Below are 27,134 nucleotides of genomic sequence, written 5' to 3' on the forward strand. Positions count from 1 at the left end.
AAAATCCAAAAGTTCTAAAAAATTACGAAATATGCAAGAGATCCGAAAAATCAAAAAAACCAAGAAACCCAAAAACACAAGAAATCCAAGAAATTTTAAAAAATCCAAAAAATCAAAGAATTTAAAAAATCCAAAAAATACGAGAAATTCCAATTCCATAATCCAAAAAATTTAAAATAACCAGAAAATTCAAAAAGTTGAAGATTTTAAAAAAAATCAAAAAAAAAAGAAACTCAAAAAACTGCAGAAATATAATATTTCCGAAAATCTAAAAATGGAAAAAGTAAATGAAACCAAAAAAAATCGGGAAAAACCCAAAACAATAAAAAGTTCCATAAAAGTCCTAAAAACCATAAAAGTCCAAAAAAACGGAGAAACCAATAATTCCAAAAAATGAAACGAACTAGAAATCGAAATAATTTAAAAAATCCAAAAATATCCGAAACTCAAGAATCAAATCCCATTTAAGGTGAAGAAAATCCAAAAAGATCACAAGAACACAAGAAATTTAATAATCCAAAAATTTAAAATATTAAAAAAATTATAAAAATCAATGATCTAAAAAAAATCCAAAAAACCCAAGAACTCAAAATTAGCCAAGCCGGCATATTGTTTTAGGGTTTTGTTTATAGGGATTTTCAGACAGGGCTTTATTATGTTTTTTAAAACCACAACCGTTTTTCCCTCTCAGTAATTTATTAACGAGAGTGATACACTATCGGTTGGCACCACTGCTAGATTAACTGTTTGACAGTTCGTGTTTTATACATATAAGAAACAAATCAAGTTAAAATTGTAGATGTTTATTGTGTTCCACATTTTGAGTATTTTTACAAAGTTAAAAAATAATTTATGTAAAAAAATGTATAAAAAATTAAGTCTCATTTTAGTCACAAATAAATTCACATATAAAACATCACATTAGTAACGGTTAAATTCGTTATAATTCGTCATGGTTAATATCGTCGTTGAGATCCACATCAGCTACAAGCTTTACAAATTCTGGGTGACTTTTTACGTGTTGTGCCGCTTTACCCACAAGCCGGACAAACTCTTTGACGTCGAAAACATAGTTTGCGAACTTTGCATGGGCCCCTCCATCATGGGTTCCCTGAAACGTCATTTCATTTCTAACATAGTAAGTGTTGCCAACATAATTTTTTAACATTAAATTTCAAAGCCTACTAGACATTTTTTTTCAATTTGTTTGCCGTCATTAAATTAAATCAAATTAAATTAGTAGAACGTAAATTAAACCACTTACATCCTCCTCTGACTGCAACTTATCAAACTTCTCCCACGTGACGTACTTCACGCCCCTCAGCCGCGCCAAATCCAAATAACAATTATGATCCTCGCAATTATACCTAAAATTGGCCCCAATTAAATTAAATTAAAGCCTCTCGTGCACCTACAATTCAAACACAGCCCCCCAATCTGGTAAAAACATCAAATGGGTCAACCCAGCCCCGTGTATCCCAATCAACACATCCGAATTCCTGGTAATCTCCATCTGCTTCTTAAACCCAATCTCCCTATTGTAAACAACCTTCTCCACTTCATAATTCGGGTTTTCGGCGATGGCCTCCACGAGTTCGTTCTCGTTCAAAATTCTCCTGTATTTAGTGTCTCTAGCCAGAAGCGTGATCCTAATTTTTTTATTCTCCCTAGTGTGAAACGGGATTTTGAGCCTGTGTAAAACGTGCTCCGAAAAAGCGTGGAATAAACCGCTATTTTCGCACCCGTAGATGATGGGAGTGTTGTAATACAACCCGAAAATCATCCGCGGGAGAAGCGGGAAAACCACGTTTTTGAAACAAACCGTTTCGCCTCTGAACGTCTTCAGGTCCCATATGGGGTGATCCGTGAAGGCTTCCCACGCGTCCTGGAAAGCCGACCGGTACGTGTAGCTTTCCCAGACTAGAATGTGTACGTCGGTGGAGAAAGTGTCCCATTGGGTGGCATTGACGTGAAGCGACGCATACAAGTTGAAAAAATCGCAAAAATGGTGGTACATATTGACTGCTAAAACAGGAAGACGTTATTTTAGGTTAGGTCTGAAGGGGGTACCTACTGGCGTCTATTTTCATAATGAAAGTCGGTTTTTCGATGACTACGTCACAGTCGCCCTCTATTATAGGTCTGCGGGTTAATCTACTGAAGTAGCGCATTTCCGGGCCCCAACTCTGCAACGGACTAATATGATCCGCTTGCTCTTCTAATTCTTTGTGTTTAAAATCGCAATAACCCCCGATTTGGCCTTGTTTCAAAACGTCCATTTTATACCGAATGGGGTCCTCGCGCGTCCGCAAGTCAGTAAAATTCAACATGAGATTGCGCCCCCGACAGAACCTCAAGTGTTCTGAACACTCCAGCGAACTATCATCGGCGAAAAGGGGCTCACACAGCAATTTCATCTCTCGTATTTGTTGCTTAATGAAGCCGAAATCCGCCTGAGTGTAAAAGGTGCCGATTTGGTCGGCTTTGGTCCTGACCCAGCCCTTATGGTCACCGGGACACCGGGGGCTGGAGTAACGACGCTCTTCGTCGCAGTCGTACTCGTAGCCCCAGCACTTCTTCGTTTCAAGAGACGACTGAAAGGGGCACTCCGGGTCGGACGCGCATTTTTGAGCGATTTTCGGAAAGCTTGAAAAGTAGTACGGTAAATGGCCATCTGGGAGGTTAATACTGGTGTAATTATCACAATTCGTTTGGGCTAGAGATAAGAGCAGGATTAAGACGAACATGGTCACTTAACGAGTGCTAATAAGGCGTCAGGATTCATTAGGAGGCAAAAGTTTGGGGCACATTGAGGTTAGTGAAAGTGGGGTTACGTCATTGACAGATGACGGCTGTTTGCCGCGGGGTGCAGGGGCACCAACTTTACAACCAAACAAAACTAGTAAATATTTGTATTTTAGTACATATTTGAGTGACCCAGCGGTTTATATCTTCATTATTAATACCATTGTTTAAGTATATTATAGTTGGACAACCTATACGGACAAGCACTTTCCCATGTAGAAAAGAATGAATATATATTTTACATCTCACTCGTTTCACCATGGCCGACTCCATTAATCTCTAAAGAGATATGGCCGTTCCAATCGGCATTTACAAATTGGCTATCCAAACAATTGAAAAGTTCTCTAAAGTGGTGCCATCTGACAATGGAAATGTTAAAAAAATACAACCCCGATCGAGTTGTCATTAAATTTTGACAATTTGTAATTTAATAACGTCAAATAAATTCAGATCAGGAATGTTTATAACAGAACTAATTTTATTATACCAAATGGAATAAATAAAAATAGCAATGGAAAATTCTAATCATATTAATGTAAGTAGATATACCTGAATACCTATGCACTAAATAATAACAAAAAGAAAATTACAACTTTAGAACCTTTTTGCTGACTGGTTTGTGCTGCAACAGTTTTGTCTTGACCACTGACTAATCAATCTGTGGTTTCAAGACATATGTTGTCCAAAACAGGTTTTACAGTTGTTGTTACAACAAATTTACATACTAAACGTTTATGTTTTTCACATTTAAATAGAGGGTTCTTCTCTAGGTGAGGAAATATTATGTTCAGCAACTGTTCACAAGCTCTTTCAAATTTTAAAAGTGGAAAAATTTTCAATGCAATGTCCGATATTTGTTTCACAACCCCTACAAAACGAAAATTCGGATAAGTTAGTCCCCCACGATCTTGTAAAAAAATTAATTTTAAGAGAGGTCCAGGAAGTTCAAATGATAATAGCGGAGAAAGACAATCATCACAGTGAAATTTGTCATCTAATTTTTTTATAATGTACCCTGCTAAAAAGGGACAGTAGCGGAATAAATTTCTGCATGTTGTTCAATATTCTTACACAAATTGATTCTTAAATATTTGTCACCTGGAAATCCAAAGAAAGGTTTAGTACTGTTCCCACATAAATAACATTTCTTCATGTCTGACGATTTATTTGCAATTACCGCTCAAATTAGGATAAAACATCAATGTCAGTCAATAAAGAAATCTGTAATTAAAAATTAATATGCGTAAGGACCACCAGAGTCCGCCAGTTTAGGGTCACTTCATGGCATACTTGCTGTACTTGCCAAAAAATGCCGAATGGAACGGCCATATCTCTTTAGAGATTAATGGAGTCGGCCATGGTTTCACTATGAAGTGGCGGTACCTTACGAAAGGGGGTAAAAATAGTCAGCAAGCACGTGATGTCGATAAGGTAGTAAACGGACGTATTAATCAGTACGTTGTACGGGGAGCAGTCACAAAATAAGCAAACGTACGTGTGGAAGACTACATATATGTAATATGTATATGTAGTGCATACCTGTTTCATTGCCTCCAGAATAACTATGGGTTATCATCAAACTATGCACACCAAATTAATTCAATATTAACAGTTGTCAAATCATTAAATACATATTATCTTTGAAACTAGAATGCATTTTATTACAAAATATTTATCACCATTTAAATATATACGATTTAACATCAAGAAATAAATTTAATATCTCAAAAATTAAATGTAGCAGACTTAAAACAGCCTTAAATGCGTCTTGTATGTACGTGCTTATCAGTATGTAGGCATTTTAACGCACAGCAATAATAATCGTTCTTGATGAGTACTGACTGATGACTACTGCAACACAGTAAATACTTGAAATTGAAAATTTAAAACATTGAAAAATTCAAATATGGGAAAATTGTAAAATCGAGAAATCGAAACATAAAAAAATCAAAAAAATAAAAATTGGAAAATCTAAAATTTAAAAATCAAGAAATGGAACAATCGGTTAATTCAAAAATCGAAACATCGAAAAATTGGAAAATCGAAAAATAAAAAAAAATTGGACAATCGAAAATTTAAAAATTCCGAAAATTGAAAAATTGAAATATATAAGAACTGAAAACTCAAAAAATCGAAAAAAATTAATAATTCAAAAATTGAAAATTTAAAATTGAGAAATCGAAAAACTGAGAAATCACAAAATTGAACGAAATATCCAAAAATTAGGAAATTAAAAATTGAGAAACAGAAAAGTCCAAAAAGCAGAGTCCAAAAATCGCAAACTTAAAAAATCGAAAAATTGAAGAACTGAAGAACTGAAAAATCGAAACTTTAAGAAGTGAAAGTGGTAATATAAAAAAATAGATTAATTGAGAAATCCGAAAACTAAAAATTCAGAAACGTCAAAATTTGAAAAATAAAAATACATTGAAGAACTGAAAAATCGAAAAATCTAAAATTTAAAACACTGAAAAGTTAAAATATCCTAAAACTGAAAATGGAGAAATCCAAACATCAAAAAATCAAAAAAATAAAAATTCGAAAATCTAAAATTTAAAAATCGAAAAACTGAAAAATCAACGAATGGAAAAGTCGAAGATTTAAAAAATTGGAAAATTGAAAAATCGGATAAATCAAAAATCGAAACATGGAAAAATCGAGAAACCGAAAAGCAAAAAATCGAAATACCAACAAATCGAAAAATCAAAAGACCAAAAAACGAGGAGTCGAAAAATCAAAACATTGAGAAACCAAAATAGGCCAAAATCGAAAAATCGAAAACATAAAAATGGAAAAATTGATAAAGCGAGAGTTTGAATAATAAAAACATCGAAACATCCGAATCTTAATAAATTGAGATCTCAAAAAATTTAAAAATTCGGAAATTTGAAGAATTAAAATATAGAACTGGAAACTCGAGAAACCGAAAAATCTAGAAATGTAAAAATTAAAATATGGAAAAGTTGAAAAATTGAGAAATTGAAGTATAAAACAGTCGAAAAATTGAAAAATCTAAAGTATAATAAACAAAAAACTGAAAATCCAAAAATAAAAAATAGAAAAATCTAGAAGTCGAAAAATCAAAGAATCGAAGTATTGAAAAATATCAAGACTGAAAGAAATATCCAAAAAATTGAGAAATCGAAAAACCAATAAAGCGAAGTCGAAAAATCGAAGAATTGAAGAACTGAAAAATCGAAACTTTGAGAAGTGGAAAAATCAACAATAGATTAATTGAGAAATCAGAAAACTGAAAATTTAACGCAAAAATTTGAAAAATTTAAAATTTAAAACATTGAATAATTAAAATATCGCAAAATTGAAGAATCGAGAAATCCAATTCAATTTGAAAAATTGAAAAATTGGAAAATCCAGAAATTGAAAAGCTCAAAAGAAAAACATCGAAAAACCGAGAAATTAAAAAATCGAAACATCGAAAAATTCAAAAACTGAGACTTCGAAAAATCGGAGGATCGAGAAATTGAGTCGGAAGCCGAAAAGGAAAGTTAAAAATTGAAAAATTGAGAAATTGAACAGTCAAAACAACGAAACATCTGAATTCCATAAATTGAGAAATTAAAAAATTGAATAATCGAAAAATTTTAGAAAAGAAAAACTGGAAAATCGAAAATTAAAATTAAAAAAATCGAAAAATCGAAAAATTGAAATATAGAAGAATTGAACACTCGAGATATCGAAAAACCTAGAATTTTAAAAAATGAAATATTAAAACATCGAAACGTTGAAAAATTGAGAAATCGAAGCATTAAACAGTCGCAGAATTGAAAAATCTAAAGTTTACAGTAAATTGAAGATCCAAAAAGTAAAAAATCGAGAAATCAAAAAAAATCCATCAATTCAAAAATCGAAAAGTCGAAAAATTGAAATATTTAAAACCGTAAAATTGAAGAGTACAAAAATTGAGAAATTGTGTCATTGAAACACCGAAAGATTGAGAAATCGAAAAATAAAAAAATCGAGAAACAGAAAATTTGAAGAACGGAAGAATCGGAAAAGCCCAAAATTGAAATATTGAAAAATTGAGACATTTAAAGTTGAAAAATCGAGAAATCGACAAGCCAAAAAATCCCAATAGCGTATTTATAAATAACAAGATCAGGACTATGCTACTTTTTAAAATTTAAATAACATTATAAATTGGAAAATGTTGATTTTTTTTCCAAAAATCTTGACGTCTAAGGTGAAAACTCGACACGGATGCATAAACCGCAAACGGGGTATATATTGTAAAATTTGGAGATTGCGTCATTTCATTGTTCGTGACAAATTTTGGTGAGTGTTTTACCATTTGATAATACAATTTGAAATGTAAATTTTGTCATTCAGGAACATTATGTATTAAATCGTTAAGATGTTCAAGAACCTTGTTCACTTATTCGTTGTAAACTCCAATGGTCGAAATGGGTTAGTTCTTCGTAGTGGATGTGTATCAGATCAACTCTAACGAATGTCGGCTTATAGATAAATCCCTTAAAGCCGATATTGGCCTGAGTGTGCTTTGGTCTGTAGATCAAACAAGTTCCAGGCGACAAAAAGTTGCATGTGGAGGGAGACTTCGGATTACAAATCGTGCCAAGAAAGACATATTTGGGAGAGATGGATTTTCAGATGCGGGACTAGCGGTTATTTTAAATTGTTTACTGTCGTTCGCGAAGTGAAGAACACAATTTCAATAAAATGATAATTATAAAATCATCATAATCACTATTGATATTAAAGAACACAAAATGGCGCGCAAGTTATCAGTTGATTTCATTAATAAATTCATAGAAACCTATATGGGATTTTTTCATGCCATAGAAAATTAAAAAGTAAAAAATACAATAACAAAAATTTTAAAATTCGGTTTACGAAAAATTAGTTGACCTGTGCAAAGAAGAAAATTTTAGAAACGCTGACAAATATTACATCTTAAAAAAAATAACACTTGAAGAAATGCTTTCGGTGTAGTATTTTTGTTGCTCGCGTGAACAAAATACTTTATGTCAGTGTGCAGTGCGCAAAGAGTTAACTGTGCAGAATGCAGATCTAACCGAAAATCCGAAAACCAGATCGCTGTGTGTAGGGCCAGCATAACGGAAGTAATAAATCATCCCATCGGTTGAAGAACGTTGGGTCGGTGCACTGATGTCGGTGTTATATCCCGAAAGGGGCCCAATACACCCAATAAAATCGAACAGACTAAATAAAGCTTCAAACTTGATTATTTTTATACTAAAATTCTGAAGTTTATAAACTGCACATTTTATTTATTTATTTATTTTATCTTGTTTTCGAACTATAATAAACATTTCAAACAATGTCTGTAACTTATATTCATGTGGTTAACAAAATCAGATGTAATATTAGTGTGATTTTGACCCTATTCTAGATTTTATTACAGCAGAACGGCGTATCATTTTTAAATTTTACAAGTTACGGAAACTAGTTCAAGAAACAAATAGTTATCTCGTATTTTTGGAACAAAATCTACCAAAACGTCGGATAACAGCAATTGTTTTTCATAGAAACAAACAGTCTTCAAAGCAACCTTTAACAACTCGATATTACAAACATGCCTCTTAAGTTCTTAATGCGTTTTTTTTTCTGTCTTGTAATTATTTGTAATGTTAACGACGAAAGTTTATGTTGTTCTGTTATTTACTTTGAATATATATTTTCATTTTGTGTTAATATTTTTATAACGCCACGAATCTAAATTTTACTTAAAATCTTGTTTTACTTTAATCTTGTAAACTAAACAATTATACCAGTTTAAAAACCCTTGGAAAGTATGGAAAGTTTCTGTCAGTCTTCAAATATAGTCAAATAAAAATAGGCGTCAAATTCATTTAAATACAATTCTTTCGTATCACGTTACAACGCGTTGCTTCATATTTTTTATGTCAAGTACATTTTCATATTTTGTACATATATGTTTATACACATTACTGTTTACGGAACAATGTTAATTATGGGATTTATGGATAACTCCTCGTATAGGAGCAGAGTGAAGGGTGTTTGCCTTTGCTAATGTTTGATGGCGCCATCTGATGTAGAGTAAAATAAACCTAATACGTTCGCTCACTGTAGTGAAAATGCGCGTTGACGAAAAATTTGTCCCACGCCCCCTGGATTCCTTGTCCTAAAGCTCACTATCCCTGGCTCACTATTTAGGCGAAATAAAATTTGTATTAGGTTGTCCAACTATAATATACTTAAACAATGTTAATACTTAGAATACTTGTATTTATTTGATTACTATTATGTTATAAGCGGCTTATGTTTGCGAAAACTGACTTTTCCCGTGTTCATGTGTCACTTGTCAGTTGTCATTGTCCAACTGCGTTCAGCTACCGTGTTCATACTATCTATAATCGGGGATAATTATTATCAAACAAACAGCTAACTCGCTCTCCACCGTGCAATTACTCAAAATATCAGTATATTTCCCCCCGACACACACATCTGGTTAAAATCTTCACTTCGTATCAAAATCATTTTCCGCCCCTTTTTGTTTAACTGAGGGTTTATTCACCCCGTTCGTGCCTCCACCCCACTCGATCTCACGCAACCGCCACAAGCCCACCCTCCGCGCCTGGTACCGAAAGTGACGTTTTTCAATAAAACACTGCGTGTCTCAAATCCGTTTATTCTCCCAAAAGCCTCAGTATGGTGGACGACAAAGTCGAGATGAACAACGACACCGAATCCTTCACCTCCGCCAACACCAACGACCCGAAGAACGTACAAGAATTAACCCAATACGTAAGTGACATAACCTCAAACGTCACCCTCTTATTCCGCCGATTTCCAGGTCCAGGGGCTGCTGCAGACCATCCAGGACAAGTTCCAGAACATGTCGGACCAAATCTTGACCCGAATCGACGAAATGGGCAACAGGATCGACGATTTGGAGAAGAACATCGGAGATCTGATGACTCAAGCTGGAGTGGAAGGGGCTGAGAAATGAAGCTCTTGTAGCGATAAGTCTTAAGTTATAATGCGATTTTGTTAATAAATTATTAGTAGTAGGAGAGTTATTTGCGCTTGCGGGGTTTGATGGGGGACGAGGGCTCCTCTGGGTCGCTCAAGTTTTCGGAGATGTTGGTGTCGCTGAGGCTGTCTTCGGTTTCCGAGATGCTTTGTTTCATGGAGTCGAGGGTTTCTTGGCTTTTGGAGCGGCTGCGGGGGATTCCGTCGGGCTTTTTGGGGTTGGATGAGAATAGAGCGCCCAAGGAACCCAAGGAGTTGGCTGAGCGGAATAAACTGCGAGATCTGGAACCTCTGGAGGCGTCGGGGTGTCGCAGGGACCTTTTAAACTCCTGAAATTACTTAGCTTAGGGTATATAAACAAAACAAAGCAGTGGGTTACCGAGTCCACTTTTCTGCTTATTTTTTGAAAGTCCTAGTAAAGAGTGGTTATTGAAGGTGTTGGGGTAAGTTTGAAGCCTTACCTGTAAGTCGGCCTCTTCGTCGATCGAACTTACGGCCTTGTAGGCGTTCGTGAGGACTTCGAGAGCTTTGGCGTGGTACCCCATTTCAGTGCTAACAAAATCAAGCAAGATCGATTTTACATCGTGAAGCTTTTGCTTCTCAAACTCTGTACTTTTCTCTTCTAGGTTGTGCAAAGTTTTTGAGAATTCGGCGCTTGCCTTGACGAGTTCGGTCTCCGCTTGTATCTTAAAAAAATATATATTCATGTTTGATTATGCTGTGCAACAATATTCCAATTTGATGCGACTTTCTCTCTTATTGAAAGAAGCATAAGGGTGAAAGTTGCATCAATCGTGTTTTATTACAATTTGTTGCCGATTTCGTGGATTTCGTTCTTTAATCCTCTCCAGTTGTCTCTTCCTGGCGATTTCTTTTTCTCTAGCGTTGTAAATCTGCTTAACTTCGTCTTTTGCGTGCTTGCAGATGTCTTCATACCTTCCAAACTCTTTGATGACTTTGGTTTCTATATTTTGGACTCTCAAGTCGCCGTAGGAGCTCAAAAGCGATATGCAGTCTGCGAAATTTTCCAGGGCCAGACTCAGGGATTTGTTTATGTTTTCGGTTTCGGCGTGTTCGAGAGTGATTTTGGCGATTTCGTCGCCCTTGTCCCTTAAACGGGCCGCTTTTCGGGAATATTGGGCGAAAACGTGGCATAATTCGGCGACGGTTCGCTCCACGGAGACGATACGGTCCTGGACGAATTTGGCTTCTTGTTCGCTAACAAAAAAATCATTCAAATAAACGTTCTTATGAGACCGTACGATTCTAAAAAAGAACGTTCAGAATGCGACCGACTCTGTACTTTTACGTTTTCTGGACCTTTCATGACCCCTAGAGTACGAAGAAATAGGTCTCCCGTTTCCGTCTGTCTGTCTGTCTGCCGTCCTGATTTTTATTAGAGAGATAATCTCCGAAAGTACAAGAGCAACATGGAAAAAATCCTGCCTTACAATTTTTCAAAATTTCAGCTTAAATAAACTTGTTCTTTTTGTTAAAAATTTAAAAGTGCAAAAATGAGAACTTGATTATTTAAGATCTAAAATTTGGAAAGACTAAAAATTGAAAACTGAAAATTGCAGATCAAAAAATTGAAGACATAAAAATTTGAATCATCGTTTAATCCAACTAAAGGAAAATTTAAATATCTACAAATTGCAAAATTGTAAAATCAAAAATCTGTAAAATTGAATAATTCTAAATCGAGAAAGATAAAAATCCAAGTAACCATGAAATCGAAAAATTGAGAAATTCATGAGTTAATAAATAGAAATGGAGTGAACCGTTCCTGATTTAATCAATAAAATAAACTGACACATTCATAATTATTTTGAGCCACCTGTATAAAAAAAAAATCTAAAAATATCAATCCAATCACAAGTAAAAATTTACTATAGAAATTTGCAGTTTAACACCTTTAAATTTCACAAGTTTTTACAAGATTAATAGGGGCAAAATCCGTTTTATCTTAACAAGTACAAGGACCGCCCACCCGCCCCCTATTTTCTCAGAAGATGTCATTTGCCAAAATGAGTCTTATCTTAGCAAGTACTAGCCCCGCCCATCCACCCTTTACTTTCTTATAGGATATGTCATTTGCCAAAATCAGTCTTATCTTACCAGGTTCTAGCCCCACCCACCCACCCTCTCTTTTCTTAGAGGATATGTCATTTACCAAAATCAGTCTTATCTTACCAAATACTAGCCCCGCCCACCCGCCCTTTATTTCCTCAGAGGGTAGTACTTGCTAGTACTTGCTAAGATAAGTCTTATTTTGGTAAATGACAGACAGCAGAAATTATAATTTATGACTTTTTCAAATATTCGATTTTTCAATTTCCCGAGTTTTCGATTTCTTGATTTTTCCATTTCTCTGTTGTCCAACTTTACAATCTTTAAAATTTTTAGATTTCTCGATTTTTCAGTTCCATGTTTGTGTTTTTCAATTTTTCGAATTTTTGGAATTTTCGATTTTTCAGTTTTTTGATGTTTCGATTTCTCGATCTTTTGACATGTTGATTTTTCGATTTGTCGACCTTTCTATTTTTCGATTTTCTGATGTTTTGAGATCTCGATTTTTCAATTTTTCAAATTTTAGATTTTCCGATTTCTCAATCTTTCAATTTTTCAGTTCTTAAACTTTTCTATTTTTCGATTTTTCGAATTTTAAAATTTTTGATTTTTCCATTTTTTTTTTCTACATTTCACATTTTTCGATTAAGATTTTTCATTTTCCGATTTTTAATGTTTCAATTTCGTGCCATCCCTGTTCGATGTTTAAAGTTTTTCGACTTATCGATTTTTAGATTTCTCGATTTTTATAGTTTTCGAGTTCTTAGTTTTCGCATTTTTCAATTTTTCAATATTTTAATTTTTGGCTTTTTCAATGTTTCCATTTCGACTTTTCGGATTTCAATTTTTGGGTGTTTCAATTCCTCGATTCTTCAAATTTTCGATTTCTCAATTTTCCGATGTTTCAGTCTTCGGATTTTTCAATTTTTCGAAATCGTTAAATTTTCGATTTCTCGATTTCTCCATTTTCCGATGTTTCAGTTTCTCAATTTCACGATTAATCAGTTTCCCGACTTTCCAGTGTCTCGATTTGTTAAATTCTCCATTTCTCAGTCTTTTGATGCTTCAGTTTTGGGAATTTTCAACTTTTCGATATTTTAATTTTTCGATTTTTGAATTTTTGACTTTTCGAATTCTAGATTTTTGAATTTTTCAGTTCGATAGTTCGATTTTCAGACTTCTCGGTTTTAGAATTTTCAGTTTTGCAATTTTTCGATTTTTTTTAACTTAAAATTTTTCTATTTTTAAATCTCTTCGTGTTTCGATTTCTCGGATTTACGTGTTTTCGACTTTTCGGATCTTCGATTTGTCCGATTTTTTAGTTCTTCAATTTTTAAATTTTTCGATTTTTCAATTTCCGATGAATCGATTCTTTGATTTTTCAGTTTTTTGATGTTTCGATTTCTCGATCTTTTGACATGTTGATTTTTCGATTTGTCGACTTTTCTATTTTTCGATTTTCTGATGTTTCGAGATCTCGATTTTTCAATTTTTCGGATTTTTAGCTTTGATTTTTTAGTTTTTCGATTTTTTTTCTAAATTTCACATTTTTGATTTTACGATTTTTTAGTGTTTATCTTACCAAATACTAGCCCCGCCCACCCGCCCTTAATTTCCTCAGAGGGTAGTACTGGCTAGTACTTGCTAAGGTAAGTCTTATTTTGGCAAATGACAGACAACAGAAATTATAATGTACGACTTTTTTCAAATTTTCGATTTTTCAATTTCCCAACTTTTCGATTTCTTGATTTTTCCATTTTTGGATTGTCCAACTTTACAGTCTTAAAAATTTTTAAATTTCTCGATTTTTCAGTCCGATGTATGGTTTTTCAATTTTTCGAATTTTTGAATTTTCGATTTTTCAGCTTTTTGATGTTTCGGTTGACTTCTCGGTTTTTTGATTTGTCGACTTTTCTATTTTTCGATTTTCTGATGTTTTGAGATCTCCATTTTCCAAGTTTTCTAATTTTATATTTTCCGATTTCTCAATCTTTCCATTTTTCAGTTTTTAAACTTTTCTATTTTTCAATTTTTCGAATTTTTAAACTCTTGATTTTTCGTTTTTTCCCCAAATTTCACATTTTTCGATTCGGATTTTTGATTTTACGATTTTTTAATGTTTCGATTTCGTGCCATTCCGGTTTAAAGATTTTCGACTTATCGATTTTTAGATTTCTCGATTTTTCTAGGTTTCGCATTTTTCAATATTTTAATTTTTGACTTTTTCGATGTTTCAATTTCGACTTTTCGGATTTCAATTTTTGGGTTTTTCAATCTTTCGATAACAACGTTTTACAATTTAAGTTTAAAATTACAAAATCTATTTTAAGTTACGAATTTTCGATTTTCTCGTTTTTCGATTTCTCGATTCTTCAAATTTTCGATTTTTCAAATTTTTTTGTTTTTCGATTTCTCAATTCTTTGGTGTTTCGGCTTCTCAATTTTACGGTAAATTGATTTCTCGACTTTCCAATGTTTTGATGTTTCAATTTTTCGAGTTTTTAAATTACCGATTTGTCAGTTTTTTGATGCTTGTTTTGGGATTTTTCGAAATCTCAATTGTTGAATGTTCCAGTTCGATTTTTCGACTTTTCAGTTTCCGATTTTTCAATTTTACGATGTTTCAGTTTCTCAATTTTCCGATTAATCGATTTCCCGACTTTTCCGTGTTTCGATTTTAAAAATTCTCGATTCCTCAGTTTTGACTTTCATTTTTCCATTTTTGAAATTTTGATTTTTCGAATTCTAGATTTTTTAATTTTTCAGTTTTGATAGTTCGTTTTTCCAACTTCTCGGTTTTAGAATTTTCAGTTTTTAAATTTTTCGATTTTTTTTTAACTTAAAAGTTTTCAATTTTCAACTTTTCGATTTTTTGATGTTTCGATTTCTCGGATGTACGATTTTTCGGATCTTCGATTTTTTCGAAATTTTATCGATTTCTCGACCTTTTTATTTTTTAGTTTTTACAATTTATAAATTTTTCGATTTTTCAATTTCCGATTAATTCGATATATTAATTTTTAATCTTTAAAATTTTTGATTTTTAGAATACTCGTTTTGTCACTTCGATGTTTCTGTTTTTGTTATCGATTTTTAGATTTCTCGATTTTTCAAGTTTTCGAATTCCTAGTTTTTCAAAACTTCAATTTTGGCAACTGTTCAATTTCCGCATTTTTCAATTTTTCAACTCATCGATGATCCGATGTTTCAGTCTTAGGATTTTTCAATTTTTCGAATCTTCAAATTTTCGATTTCTCGATTTCTCCATTTTCCGATGTTTCAGTTTCTCAATTTCACGATTAATCAATTTCCCGACCTTCCAGTGTTTCGATTTGTTAAATTCTCGATTTCTGTTTTTTGATGTTTCAGTTTTGGGAATTTTCGACTTTCGGATATTTTAATTTTTCCATTTTTGAATTTTTGATTTTTCGAATTCTAGATTTTCGAGTTTTTCAGTTCGATAGTTCGATTTTCCGACTTCTCCGTTTTAGAATTTTCAGTTTTGCAATTTTTCGATTTTTTTTTTTACTTAAAATTTTTAAATTTTTAATTTTCAACTTTTCGATCTCTTCATGTTTCGATTTCTCGGATTTACGTTTTTTCGACTTTTCGGATCTTCGATTTGTCCGATTTTTTAGTTCTTCAATTTTAAAATTTATCGATTTTTCAATTTCCGATGAATCGATTCTTTGATTTTGCAATTTTTCGATTTTCCGATTCAAAATTTTTTGATATTTTATTTTTTAGTTGTTAAAATTTATGATTTTTCGATTTTTTTCTAAAGTTCGAATTTTTGATTTTACGATTTTTTAATGTTTCAATATTTTGCCATCCTCATTGTTCGATGTTTCAGTTTTTTCGAATTATTGACTTTTCAAGTTTTCGATTTCTTAGTTTTTTCAAAATTTCAATTTTGATAACTCTTCAATTTTCGGATTTTTCAATTTTTCAATATTTTAATTTGACTTTTTCGATGTTTCGATTTCGACTTTTCGGATTTCAATTGTTGGGTTTTTCAATTTCTCGAATTATCAACTTCTCGATTCTTCAAATTTTCCAATGTTGTAGTTTTTCGATTTTTCAAATTTTAGAATTTTCTATTTCTCGATTTTACGGTTCTTAAATATTTCTTTTTTTTTCAATTTTTCGGATTTCAAAATCTTCGATTTTTCAGTTTTTCGAGTTTTTTTAAATGTCATATTTTTCGATATTTACATTTTCTGATTTTACGATTTTCTAATGTTTCAATTTTTAAAATTTTCAACTTCTCGATTCTTCCAATTTTTGATTTCTCAATTTTCCGATGTTTTAGTTTCACGATTTTTCAATATTTCAAATCTTCAAATTTTCGATTTTTAAATTTTTAGATGTCTCAATTTCTCGATTAGTCGATTTTTTAAATTCTCGATTTTTCGATTTTTAAATTATTCCATATTTTACTTTATAAAACGTTAGATTTTCCAATTTTTCGATTTTTTCAATTTTACATTATTCAATTTTCAATTTTTAAGTTTTCGATTTTCGCCTATTTAGATTTCTCAATTTTTCGACTTTTTGATTTCTCGATCTTTTGGTGTTTCCATTTCTGGGTTTTACGATATTTTGACTTTTCGGCTCTTGGATTTTTCAATTTTAAGATTTTCTGATGTTTCGATCTCCCTATTTTTCAATTTTTCGATTTTTTAATTTTTCGATTTTTCAAATTTTACAATTTTCTATTTCTCAATATTTTGATTTCTCGATTTTTCGGTTCTTAAATATTTCTTTTTTTTTCAATTTTTCGGATTTCAAAATCTTCGATTTTTCAGTTTTTCGAGTTTTTTTAAATGTCATATTTTTCGATATTTACATTTTCTGATTTTACGATTTTTTAATGTTTCAATTTTTAAAATTTTCAATTTCTCGATTCTTCCAATTTGTGATTTCTCAATTTTCCGATGTTTTAGTTTCACGATTTTTCAATATTTCAAATCTTCAAATTTTCGATTTTTAAATTTTTAGATGTCTCAACTTCTCGAATAGTCGATTTTTTAAATTCTCGATTTTTCGATTTTTAAATTATTCCATATTTTACTTTATAAAACGTTAGATTTTCCAATTTTTCGATTTTTTCAATTTTACATTATTCAATTTTCAATTTTTAAGTTTTCGATTTTCGCCTATTTAGATTTCTCAATTTTTCGACTTTTTGATTTCTCGATCTTTTGATGTTTCCATTTCTGGATTTTACGATATTTTGACTTTTCGGCTGTTCGATTTTTCAATTTTCATTTATTCTATTTTTAGATTTTCTGATGCGATCTCCCTATTTTTCAATTTTTCGATATTTTAATTTTTCGATTTTTCAAATTTTAGAATTTTCTATTTCTCGATTTTTCGGTTCTTAAATATTTCTTTTTTTTTTCAATTTTTCGGATTTCAAATCTTCGATTTTTCAGTTTTTCGAGTTTTTTTAAATGCCATATTTTTCGATATTTACATTTTCTGATTTTACGATTTTTTAATGTTTCAATTTTTAAAATTTTCAATTTCTCGATTCTTCCAATTTGTGATTTCTCAATTTTCCGATGTTTTAGTTTCACGATTTTTCAATATTTCAAATCTTCAAATTTTCGATTTTAAAATTTTTAGATGTCTCAATTTCTCGATTAGTCGATTTTTTAAATTCTCGATTTTTCGATTTTTAAATTATTCCATATTTTAGTTTATAAAACGTTAGATTTTCCAATTTTTCGATTTTTTCAATTTTACATTATTCAATTTTCAATTTTTAAGTTTTCGATTTTCGCCCATTTAGATTTCTCAATTTTTCGACTTTTTGATTTCTCGATCTTTTGATGTTTCCATTTCTGGATTTTACGATATTTTGACTTTTCGGCTGTTCGATTTTTCAATTTTCAGTTATTCTATTTTTAGATTTTCTGATGCGATCTCCCTATTTTTCAATTTTTCGATATTTTAATTTTTCGATTTTTCAAATTTTAGAATTTTCTATTTCTCGATTTTTCGGTTCTTAAATATTTCTTTTTTTTTTTCAATTTTTCGGATTTCAAATCTTCGATTTTTCAGTTTTTCGAGTTTTTTTAAATGTCATATTTTTCGATATTTACATTTTCTGATTTTACGATTTTCTAATGTTTCAATTTTTAAAATTTTCAACTTCTCGATTCTTCCAATTTTTGATTTCTCAATTTTCCGATGTTTTAGTTTCACGATTTTTCAATATTTCAGATCTTCAAATTTTCGATTTTAAAATTTTTAGATGTCTCAATTTCTCGATTAGTCGATTTTTTAAATTCTCGATTTTTCGATTTTTAAATTATTCCATATTTTACTTTATAAAACGTTAGATTTTCCAATTTTTCGATTTTTTCAATTTTATATTATTCAATTTTCAATTTTTAAGTTTTCGATTTTCGCCCATTTAGATTTCTCAATTTTTCGACTTTTTGATTTCTCGATCTTTTGATGTTTCCATTTCTGGATATTACGATATTTTGACTTTTCGGCTGTTCGATTTTTCAACTTTCAGTTATTCTATTTCTAGATTTTCTAATGTTTCGATCTCCCTATTTTTCAATTTTTCGATTTTTTAATTTTTCGATTTTTCAAATTTTACAATGTTCTATTTCTCAATATTTTGATTTCTCGATTTTTCGGTTCTTAAATATTTCTTTTTTTTTCAATTTTTCGGATTTTAAAATCTTCGATTTTTCAGTTTTTCGAGTTTTTTTAAATGTCATATTTTTCGATATTTACATTTTCTGATTTTACGATTTTCTAATGTTTCAATTTTTAAAATTTTCAACTTCTCGATTCTTCAAATTTTTGATTTCTCAATTTTCCGATGTTTTAGTTTCACGATTTTTCAATATTTCAGATCTTCAAATTTTCGATTTTTAAAATGTTTAGATGTCTCAATTCTCGATTAGTCGATTTTTTAAATTCTGGATTTTTCGATTTTTAAATTATTTCTATTTTACTTTATAAAACGTTAGATTTTTCAGTTTTTTGATTTTTTCAATTTTACATTATACAATTTTCACTTTTTAAGTTTTCGATTTTCGCCCATTTAGATTTCTCAATTTTTCGACTTTTTGATTTCTCGATCTTTTGATGTTTCCATTTCTGAATTTTACGATATTTTGACTTTTCGGCTGTTCGATTTTTCAATTTTCAGTTATTCTATTTTTAGATTTTCTGATGCGATCTCCCTATTTTTCAATTTTTCGATATTTTAATTTTTCGATTTTTCAAATTTTAGAATTTTCTATTTCTCGATTTTTCGGTTCTTAAATATTTCTTTTTTTTTCAATTTTTCGGATTTCAAATCTTCGATTTTTCAGTTTTTCGAGTTTTTTTAAATGTCATATTTTTCGATATTTACATTTTCTGATTTTACGATTTTTTAATGTTTCAATTTTTAAAAATTTTCAACTTCTCGATTCTTCCAATTTTTGATTTCTCAATTTTCCGATGTTTTAGTTTCGTGATTTTTCAATATTTCAAATCTTCAAATTTTCGATTTTTAAATTTTTAGAAGTCTCAATTTCTCGGTTAGTCGATTTTTTAAATTCTCGATTTTTCGATTTTTAAATTATTCCATATTTTACTTTATAAAACGTTAGATTTTCCAATTTTTCAATATTTTCAATTTTAAATTATTCAATTTTCAATTTTTAAGTTTTCGATTTTCGCCTATTTAGATTTCTCAATTTTTCGACTTTTTGATTTCTCGATCTTTTGATGTTTCCATTTCTGAATTTTACGATATTTTGACTTTTCGGCTGTTCGATTTTTCAATTTTCAGTTATTCGATTTTCAGATATTCTGATGTTTCGATCTCCCTATTTTTCAATTTTTCGATATTTTAATTTTTCGATTTTTCAAATTTTGGAATTTTCTATTTCTCAATATTTTGGTTTCTCGATTTTTCGGTTCTTAAATATTTCCTTTTTTTCAATTTTTCGGATTTTAAAATCTTCGATTTTTCAGTTTCAGAGCACTTTTAGGTGTTCAAAATTATTGGTCGATGGGAAACTAAATTATTATAAATGAGAGAATTTAGATGACTACAATGGGTCCAGTAGTTTCGGAATTTATCTGTCTGCCAAAAAACAGCACACAGGGGCCTGTTTTTTCGTACTTTAGGGGTCATGACCCGTCGAAAAAACATGAAGGTAGCCACTGACCCTATGCTACCTTATTAGCTTACGTCTGGTAAGTAAAAAAATTAAATGGTATAAAATGACAGGGAAAAGACAATACGTGAGCTGTAATTAATAAAATATTACTAATAATGATAAAAAAAATAATTTAGTTATAAAATATAAAGAAAAAAAAAAGCCTCCCCGGCGGGGAATCGAACCCCGGTCTCCCGCGTGACAGGCGGGGATACTGACCACTATACTACCGAGGACTTGTTCTATAACGCATTTTTTCTCGTATTACCGGCATTATTTTGTCAAAATGAATAAAATTTTATCTGACTGTATTTTCGTAATATCTGCACAGTTAAATAGATACTAAAATGAGCTACGAATAACACAAATGACAAATCCAATTTTTTCGAAAACGCATTTAGAGCTCAATATTATCTAAATACTAGCCCCGCCCACCCGCCCTTTACTTTTTCGATGTTTCAATTTCGACTTTTCGGATTTCAATTTTTGGGTTTTTCAATCTTTCGATAACAACGTTTTACAATTTAATTTAAAATTACAAAATCTATTTTAAGTTACGAATTTTCGATTTTCTCGTTTTTCGATTTCTCGATTCTTCAAATTTTCGATTTTTCAAATTTTTTTGTTTTTCGATTTCTCAATTCTTTGATGTTTCGGCTTCTCAATTTCACGGTAAATTGATTTCTCGACTTTCCAATGTTTTGATGTTTCAATTTTTCGAGTTTTTAAATTACCGATTTGTCAGTTTTTTGATGCTTGTTTTGGGATTTTTCGAAATCTCAATTGTTGAATGTTCCAGTTCGATTTTTCGACTTTTCAGTTTCCGATTTTTCAATTTTACGATGTTTCAGTTTCTCAATTTTCCGATTAATCGATTTCCCGACTTTTCCGTGTTTCGATTTTAAAAATTCTCGATTCCTCAGTTTTGACTCTAATTTTTCCATTTTTCAATTTTTCAATCCTTCGATTTTAAAATTTTTTGATTTCCCAATTTCTCAACTCATCGATAATCCGATGTTTCAATTTCTCGATTCTTCAAATTTTTGATTTCTCAATTTTCCGATTAATCAATTTCCCGACTTTCCAGTGTTTCGATTTGTTAAATTCTCGATTTCTCAGTTTGTTGATGTTTCAGTTTTGGGAATTTTCGACTTTTCGATATTTTAATTTTTCCATTTTTGAATTTTTAATTTTTCGAATTCTAGTTTTTTGATTTTTTCAGTTCGATAGTTCGATTTTCCGACTTCTCGGTTTTAGAATTTTCAGTTTTGCAATTTTTCAATTTTTAATTTTCAACTTTTCGATCTCTTCATGTTTCGATTTCTCGGATTTACGATTTTTCGACTTTTCGGATCTTCGATTTGTCCGATTTTTTAGTTCTTCAATTTTTAAATTTTTCGATTTTTCAATTTCCGATGAATCGATTTTTTGATTTTGCAATTTTTCGATTTTCCGACTTTCAAAATTTTTTGATATTTTATTTTTAGTTGTTAAAATTTTTGATTTTTCAAATTCTCGATTTTTCAGTTCTATGTTTCTGTTTTTCAATTTTTCGAATTTTTTATGTTTCGATTTCTCGATCTTTTGACATGTTGATTTTTCGATTTGTCGACTTTTCTATTTTTCGATTTTCTGATGTTTCGAGATCTCGATTTTTCAATTTTTCGGATTTTTAGCTTTGATTTTTTAGTTTTTCGATTTTTTTTCTAAATTTCACATTTTTGATTTTACGATTTTTTAGTGTTTATCTTACCAAATACTAGCCCCGCCCACCCGCCCTTAATTTCCTCAGAGGGTAGTACTTGCTAGTACTTGCTAAGGTAAGTCTTATTTTGGCAAATGACAGACAACAGAAATTATAATGTACGACTTTTTTCAAATTTTCGATTTTTCAATTTCCCAACTTTTCGATTTCTTGATTTTTCCATTTCTCGATTGTCCAACTTTACAGTCTTTAAAATTTTTAAATTTCTCGATTTTTCAGTCCGATGTTTGTGTTTTTCAATTTTTCGAATTTTTGAATTTTCGATTTTTCAGCTTTTTGATGTTTCGGTTGACTTCTCGGTTTTTTGATTTGTCGACTTTTCTATTTTTCGATTTTCTGATGTTTTGAGATCTCCATTTTCCAAGTTTTCTAATTTTATATTTTCCGATTTCTCAATCTTTCCATTTTTCAGTTTTTAAACTTTTCTATTTTTCAATTTTTCGAATTTTTAAATTCTTGATTTTTCGTTTTTTCCCCAAATTTCACATTTTTCGATTCGGATTTTTGATTTTACGATTTTTTAATGTTTCGATTTCGTGCCATTCCGGTTTAAAGATTTTCGACTTATCGATTTTTAGATTTCTCGATTTTTCTAGGTTTCGCATTTTTCAATATTTTAATTTTTAACTTTTTCGATGTTTCAATTTTGACTTCGGATTTCAATTTTTGGGTTTTTCAATCTTTCGATAACAACATTTTACAATTTAAGTTTAAAATTACAAAATCTATTTTAATTTACGAATTTTCGATTTTTTCGTTTTTTGATTTCTCGATTCTTCATATTTTCGATTTTTCATATTTTTTCGTTTTCGATTTCTCAATTCTTCGATGTTTCAGCTTCTCAATTTCACGATAAATTGATTTCTCGACTTTCCAATGTTTTGATGTTTCAATTTTTCGAGTTTTTTAATTACCGATTTCTCAGTTTTTTGATGCTTCAGTTTTGGGATTTTTCGAAATCTCAATTTTTGAATGTTCCAGTTCGATTTTTCGACTTTTCAATTTTACGATGTTTCAGTTTCTCAATTTTCCGATTAATCGATTTCCCGACTTTTCCGTGTTTCGATTTTAAAAATTCTCGATTCCTCAGTTTTGACTCTAATTTTTCCATTTTTCAATTTTTCAATCCTTCGATTTTAAAATTTTTTGATTTCCCAATTTCTCAACTCATCGATAATCCGATGTTTCAATTCCTCGATTCCTCAAATTATTGATTTCTCAATTTTCCGATGTTTCAATCTTAGGATTTTTCAATTTTTCGAATCTTCAAATTTTCGATTTCTCGATTTCTCCATTTTCCGATGTTTCAGTTTCTCAATTTCACGATTAATCAATTTCCCGACCTTCCAGTGTTTCGATTTGTTAAATTCTCGATTTCTGTTTTTTGATGTTTCAGTTTTGGGAATTTTCGACTTTCCGATATTTTAATTTTTCCATTTTTGAATTTTTGATTTTTCGAATTCTAGATTTTCGAGTTTTTCAGTTCGATAGTTCGATTTTCCGACTTCTCCGTTTTAGAATTTTCAGTTTTGCAATTTTTCGATTTTTTTTTTACTTAAAATTTTTAAATTTTTAATTTTCAACTTTTCGATCTCTTCATGTTTCGATTTCTCGGATTTACGTTTTTTCGACTTTTCGGATCTTCGATTTGTCCGATTTTTTAGTTCTTCAATTTTAAAATTTATCGATTTTTCAATTTCCGATGAATCGATTCTTTGATTTTGCAATTTTTCGATTTTCCGATTCAAAATTTTTTGATATTTTATTTTTTAGTTGTTAAAATTTTTGATTTTTCGAATTCTCGATTTTTCAGTTCGATGTTTCTGTTTTTCAATTTTTCGAATTTTTGATGTTTCGATTTCTCGATCTTTTGACATGTTGATTTTTCGATTTGTCGACTTTTCTATTTTTCGATTTTCTGATGTTCGAGATCTCCATTTTTCAATTTTTCGGATTTTTAGCTTTGACTTTTTAATTTTTCGATTTTTTTCTAAAGTTCGAATTTTTGATTTTACGATTTTTTAATGTTTCAATATTTTGCCATCCTCATTGTTCGATGTTTCAGTTTTTTCGAATTATTGACTTTTCAAGTTTTCGATTTCTTAGTTTTTTCAAAATTTCAATTTTGATAACTCTTCAATTTTCGGATTTTTCAATTTTTCAATATTTTAATTTGACTTTTTCGATGTTTCGATTTCGACTTTTCGGATTTCAATTGTTGGGTTTTTCAATTTCTCGAATTATCAACTTCTCGATTCTTCAAATTTTCCAATGTTGTAGTTTTTCGATTTTTCAAATTTTAGAATTTTCTATTTCTCGATTTTTCGGTTCTTAAATATTTCTTTTTTTTTCAATTTTTCGGATTTCAAAATCTTCGATTTTTCAGTTTTTCGAGTTTTTTTAAATGCCATATTTTTAGATATTTACATTTTCTCATTTTACGATTTTTTAATGTTTCAATTTTTAAAATTTTCAATTTCTCGATTCTTCCAATTTTTGATTTATCAATTTTCCGATGTTTTAGTTTCACGATTTTTCAGTATTTCAAATCTTCAAATTTTCGATTTTTAAATTTTTAGATGTCTCAATTTCTCGATTAGTCGATTTTTTAAATTCTCGATTTTTCGATTTTTAAATTATTCCACATTTTACTTCATAAAACGTTAGATTTTCCAATTTTTCGATTTTTTCAATTTTAAATTATTCAATTTTCAATTTTTAAGTTTTCGATTTTCGCCTATTTAGATTTCTCAATTTTTCAACTTTTTGATTTCTCGATCTTTTGATGTTTCCATTTCTGAATTTTACGATATTTTGACTTTTCGGCTGTTCGATTTTTCAATTTTCAGTTATTCTATTTTCAGATTTTCTGATGTTTCGATCTCCCTATTTTTCAATTTTTCGATATTTTAATTTTTCGATTTTTCAAATTTTGGAATTTTCTATTTCTCAATATTTTGGTTTCTCGATTTTTCGGTTCTTAAATATTTTTTTTTCAATATTTCGGATTATAAAATCTTTGATTTTTCAGTTTTTTGAGTTTTTTTAAATGCCATATTTTTAGATACATATTTGCATTTTCTGATTTTACGATTTTTTAATGTTTCAATTTTTAAAATTTTCAACTTCTCGATTCTTCCAATTTTTGATTTCTCAATTTTCCGATGTTTTAGTTTTACGATTTTTCAATATTTCAAATCTTCATATTTTCGATTTTTAAATTTTTAGATGTCCCAATTTCTCGATTAGTCGATTTTTTAAATTCTCGATTTTTCGATTTTTAAATTATTCCACATTTTACTTTATAAAACGTTAGATTTTTCAATTTTTCGATTTTTTCAATAGTTAAATTATTCAATTTTCAATTTTTAAGTTTTCGATTTTCGCCTATTTAGATTTCTTAATTTTTCGACTTTTTGATTTCTCGATCTTTTGATGTTTCCATTTCTGGATTTTACGATATTTTGACTTTTCGGCTGTTCGATTTTTCAATTTTCAGTTATTCTATTTTTAGATTTTCTGATGTTTCGATCTCCTTATTTTTCAATTTTTCGATTTTTTAATTTTTCGATTTTTCAAATTTTACAATGTTCTATTTCTCAATATTTTGATTTCTCGATTTTTCGGTTCTTAAATATTTCTTTTTTTTCAATTTTTCGGATTTCAAAATCTTCGATTTTTCAGTTTTTCGAGTTTTTTTAAATGCCATATTTTTCAATATTTACATTTTCTGATTTTACGATTTTCTAATGTTTCAATTTTTAAAATTTTCAACTTCTCGATTCATCCAATTTTTGATTTCTCAATTTTCCGATGTTTTAGTTTCACGATTTTTCAATATTTCAGATCTTCAAATTTTCGATTTTTAAATTTTTAGATGTCTCAATTTCTCGATTAGTCGATTTTTTAAATTCTCGATTTTTCGATTTTTAAATTATTCCATATTTTACTTTATAAAACGTTAGATTTTCCAATTTTTCGATTTTTTCAATTTTACATTATTCAATTTTCAATTTTTAAGTTTTCGATTTTCGCCTATTTAGATTTCTCAATTTTTCGACTTTTTGATTTCTCGATCTTTTGATGTTTCCATTTCTGGATTTTACGATATTTTGACTTTTCGGCTGTTCGATTTTTCAACTTTCAGTTATTCTATTTTTAGATTTTCTAATGTTTCGATCTCCCTATTTTTCAATTTCTCGATTTTTTAATTTTTCGATTTTTCAAATTTTACAATTTTCTATTTCTCAATATTTTGATTTCTCGATTTTTCGGTTCTTAAATATTTCCTTTTTTTTTTCAATTTTTCGGATTTTAAAATCTTCGATTTTTCAGTTTCAGAGCACTTTTAGGTGTTCAAAATTATTGGTCGATGGGAAACTAAATTATTATAAATGAGAGAATTTAGATGACTACAATGGGTCCAGTAGTTTCGGAATTTATCTGTCTGCCAAAAAACAGCACACAGGGGCCTGTTTTTTCGTACTTTAGGGGTCATGACACGTCGAAAAAACATGAAGGTAGCCACTGACCCTATGCTACCTTATTAGCTTACGTCTGGTAAGTAAAAAAATTAAATGGTATAAAATGACAGGGAAAAGACAATACGTGAGCTGTAATTAATAAAATATTACTAATAAAGATAAAAAAATAATTTAGTTATAAAATATAAAGAAAAAAAAAAGCCTCCCCGGCGGGGAATCGAACCCCGGTCTCCCGCGTGACAGGCGGGGATACTGACCACTATACTACCGAGGACTTGTTCTACAACGCCTTTTTTCTCGTATTACCGGCATTATTTTGTCAAAATGAATAAAATTTTATCTCACTGTATTTTCGTAATATCTGCACAGTTAAATAGATACTAAAATGAGTTACGAATAACACAAATGACAAATCCAATTTTTTCGAAAACGCATTTAGAGCTCAATATTATCTAAATTCGTTTCGAAAAGACACTGATAATAATTGATAAAACGCGTATTTATAGTTTGTTGATCGAACAGTCGAAAACAGTGCTTATATCATTTCCGCTCGTGTCCAGTCATCGCTCTGTCTTTGTCCCTCCCGCGCGAACTCGCTCTCCATCTCCCTCACTCTTCCCGTTTAAAAAACCGCAAAACCTCTTACAAATTATCAGAAGTTATCAAGTCCGTGTCACTCCTCATCAAGACAAATATTTTCGCAAAAACCACAAAACAAAGCCAAATATTTACCAATTAGTCCGTGCTCGGAACGTGTTCAGCATCGTCGCCCCTAGCAACCACAATACAAACAATGTCACTGCTACCAACAGTACCAACCCAGCAATCAAA

General features: G+C 30.2%; 3 protein-coding genes and 2 non-coding genes across 7 annotated transcripts; 1 reads left to right on the forward strand and 4 right to left on the reverse strand.

The window, feature by feature from the left end:
• Positions 1 to 787: 787 nt before the first annotated feature.
• Positions 788 to 2,962, reverse strand: Eogt (EGF-domain O-GlcNAc transferase). 2 transcript variants are annotated; one of them, XM_064066640.1, is made up of 4 exons: positions 2,075 to 2,962; positions 1,416 to 2,022; positions 1,265 to 1,367; positions 788 to 1,111 (listed from the first exon to the last, which is right to left on the reverse strand). In XM_064066640.1, exons 1-4 carry the CDS (start codon positions 2,745 to 2,747, stop codon positions 941 to 943), a joined length of 1,554 nt encoding a protein of 517 aa, XP_063922710.1. In that variant the 5' UTR covers positions 2,748 to 2,962; the 3' UTR covers positions 788 to 940. The 2 variants fall into 2 exon arrangements, with proteins under 2 accessions (XP_063922710.1, XP_063922709.1); XM_064066639.1 differs by having other exon boundaries at positions 1,416 to 2,025; positions 2,075 to 2,960.
• A 6,159-nt stretch (positions 2,963 to 9,121) lies between these two features.
• LOC135137098 (heat shock factor-binding protein 1) lies at positions 9,122 to 9,839 on the forward strand. Its single transcript, XM_064066648.1, has 2 exons — positions 9,122 to 9,573; positions 9,623 to 9,839. The coding sequence occupies exons 1-2, from the start codon at positions 9,478 to 9,480 to the stop codon at positions 9,776 to 9,778; spliced, it is 252 nt and encodes an 83-aa protein (XP_063922718.1). The 5' UTR covers positions 9,122 to 9,477; the 3' UTR covers positions 9,779 to 9,839.
• On the reverse strand, positions 9,792 to 27,107 carry LOC135137096 (CBY1-interacting BAR domain-containing protein 1). 2 transcript variants are annotated; one of them, XM_064066643.1, is made up of 5 exons: positions 27,036 to 27,107; positions 10,608 to 11,019; positions 10,263 to 10,487; positions 10,181 to 10,213; positions 9,792 to 10,130 (listed from the first exon to the last, which is right to left on the reverse strand). In XM_064066643.1, the coding sequence occupies exons 1-5, from the start codon at positions 27,065 to 27,067 to the stop codon at positions 9,846 to 9,848; spliced, it is 987 nt and encodes a 328-aa protein (XP_063922713.1). In that variant the 5' UTR covers positions 27,068 to 27,107; the 3' UTR covers positions 9,792 to 9,845. The 2 variants fall into 2 exon arrangements, with proteins under 2 accessions (XP_063922713.1, XP_063922714.1); XM_064066644.1 differs by lacking the exon at positions 10,181 to 10,213.
• Positions 20,219 to 20,290, reverse strand: Trnad-guc (transfer RNA aspartic acid (anticodon GUC)). The gene has a single exon. It is a non-coding gene; the product is annotated as a tRNA-Asp (tRNA).
• Trnad-guc (transfer RNA aspartic acid (anticodon GUC)) lies at positions 26,506 to 26,577 on the reverse strand. The gene has a single exon. It is a non-coding gene; the product is annotated as a tRNA-Asp (tRNA).
• Positions 27,108 to 27,134: the final 27 nt, after the last annotated feature.

Source organism: Zophobas morio, unplaced genomic scaffold, assembly GCF_036711695.1.
Source record: "Zophobas morio isolate AGI-343-1 ecotype UQ-CSIRO unplaced genomic scaffold, CSIRO_AGI_Zmor_V1 ptg000028l, whole genome shotgun sequence".
Classification (NCBI taxonomy): Eukaryota; Metazoa; Arthropoda; class Insecta; order Coleoptera; family Tenebrionidae; genus Zophobas; species Zophobas morio.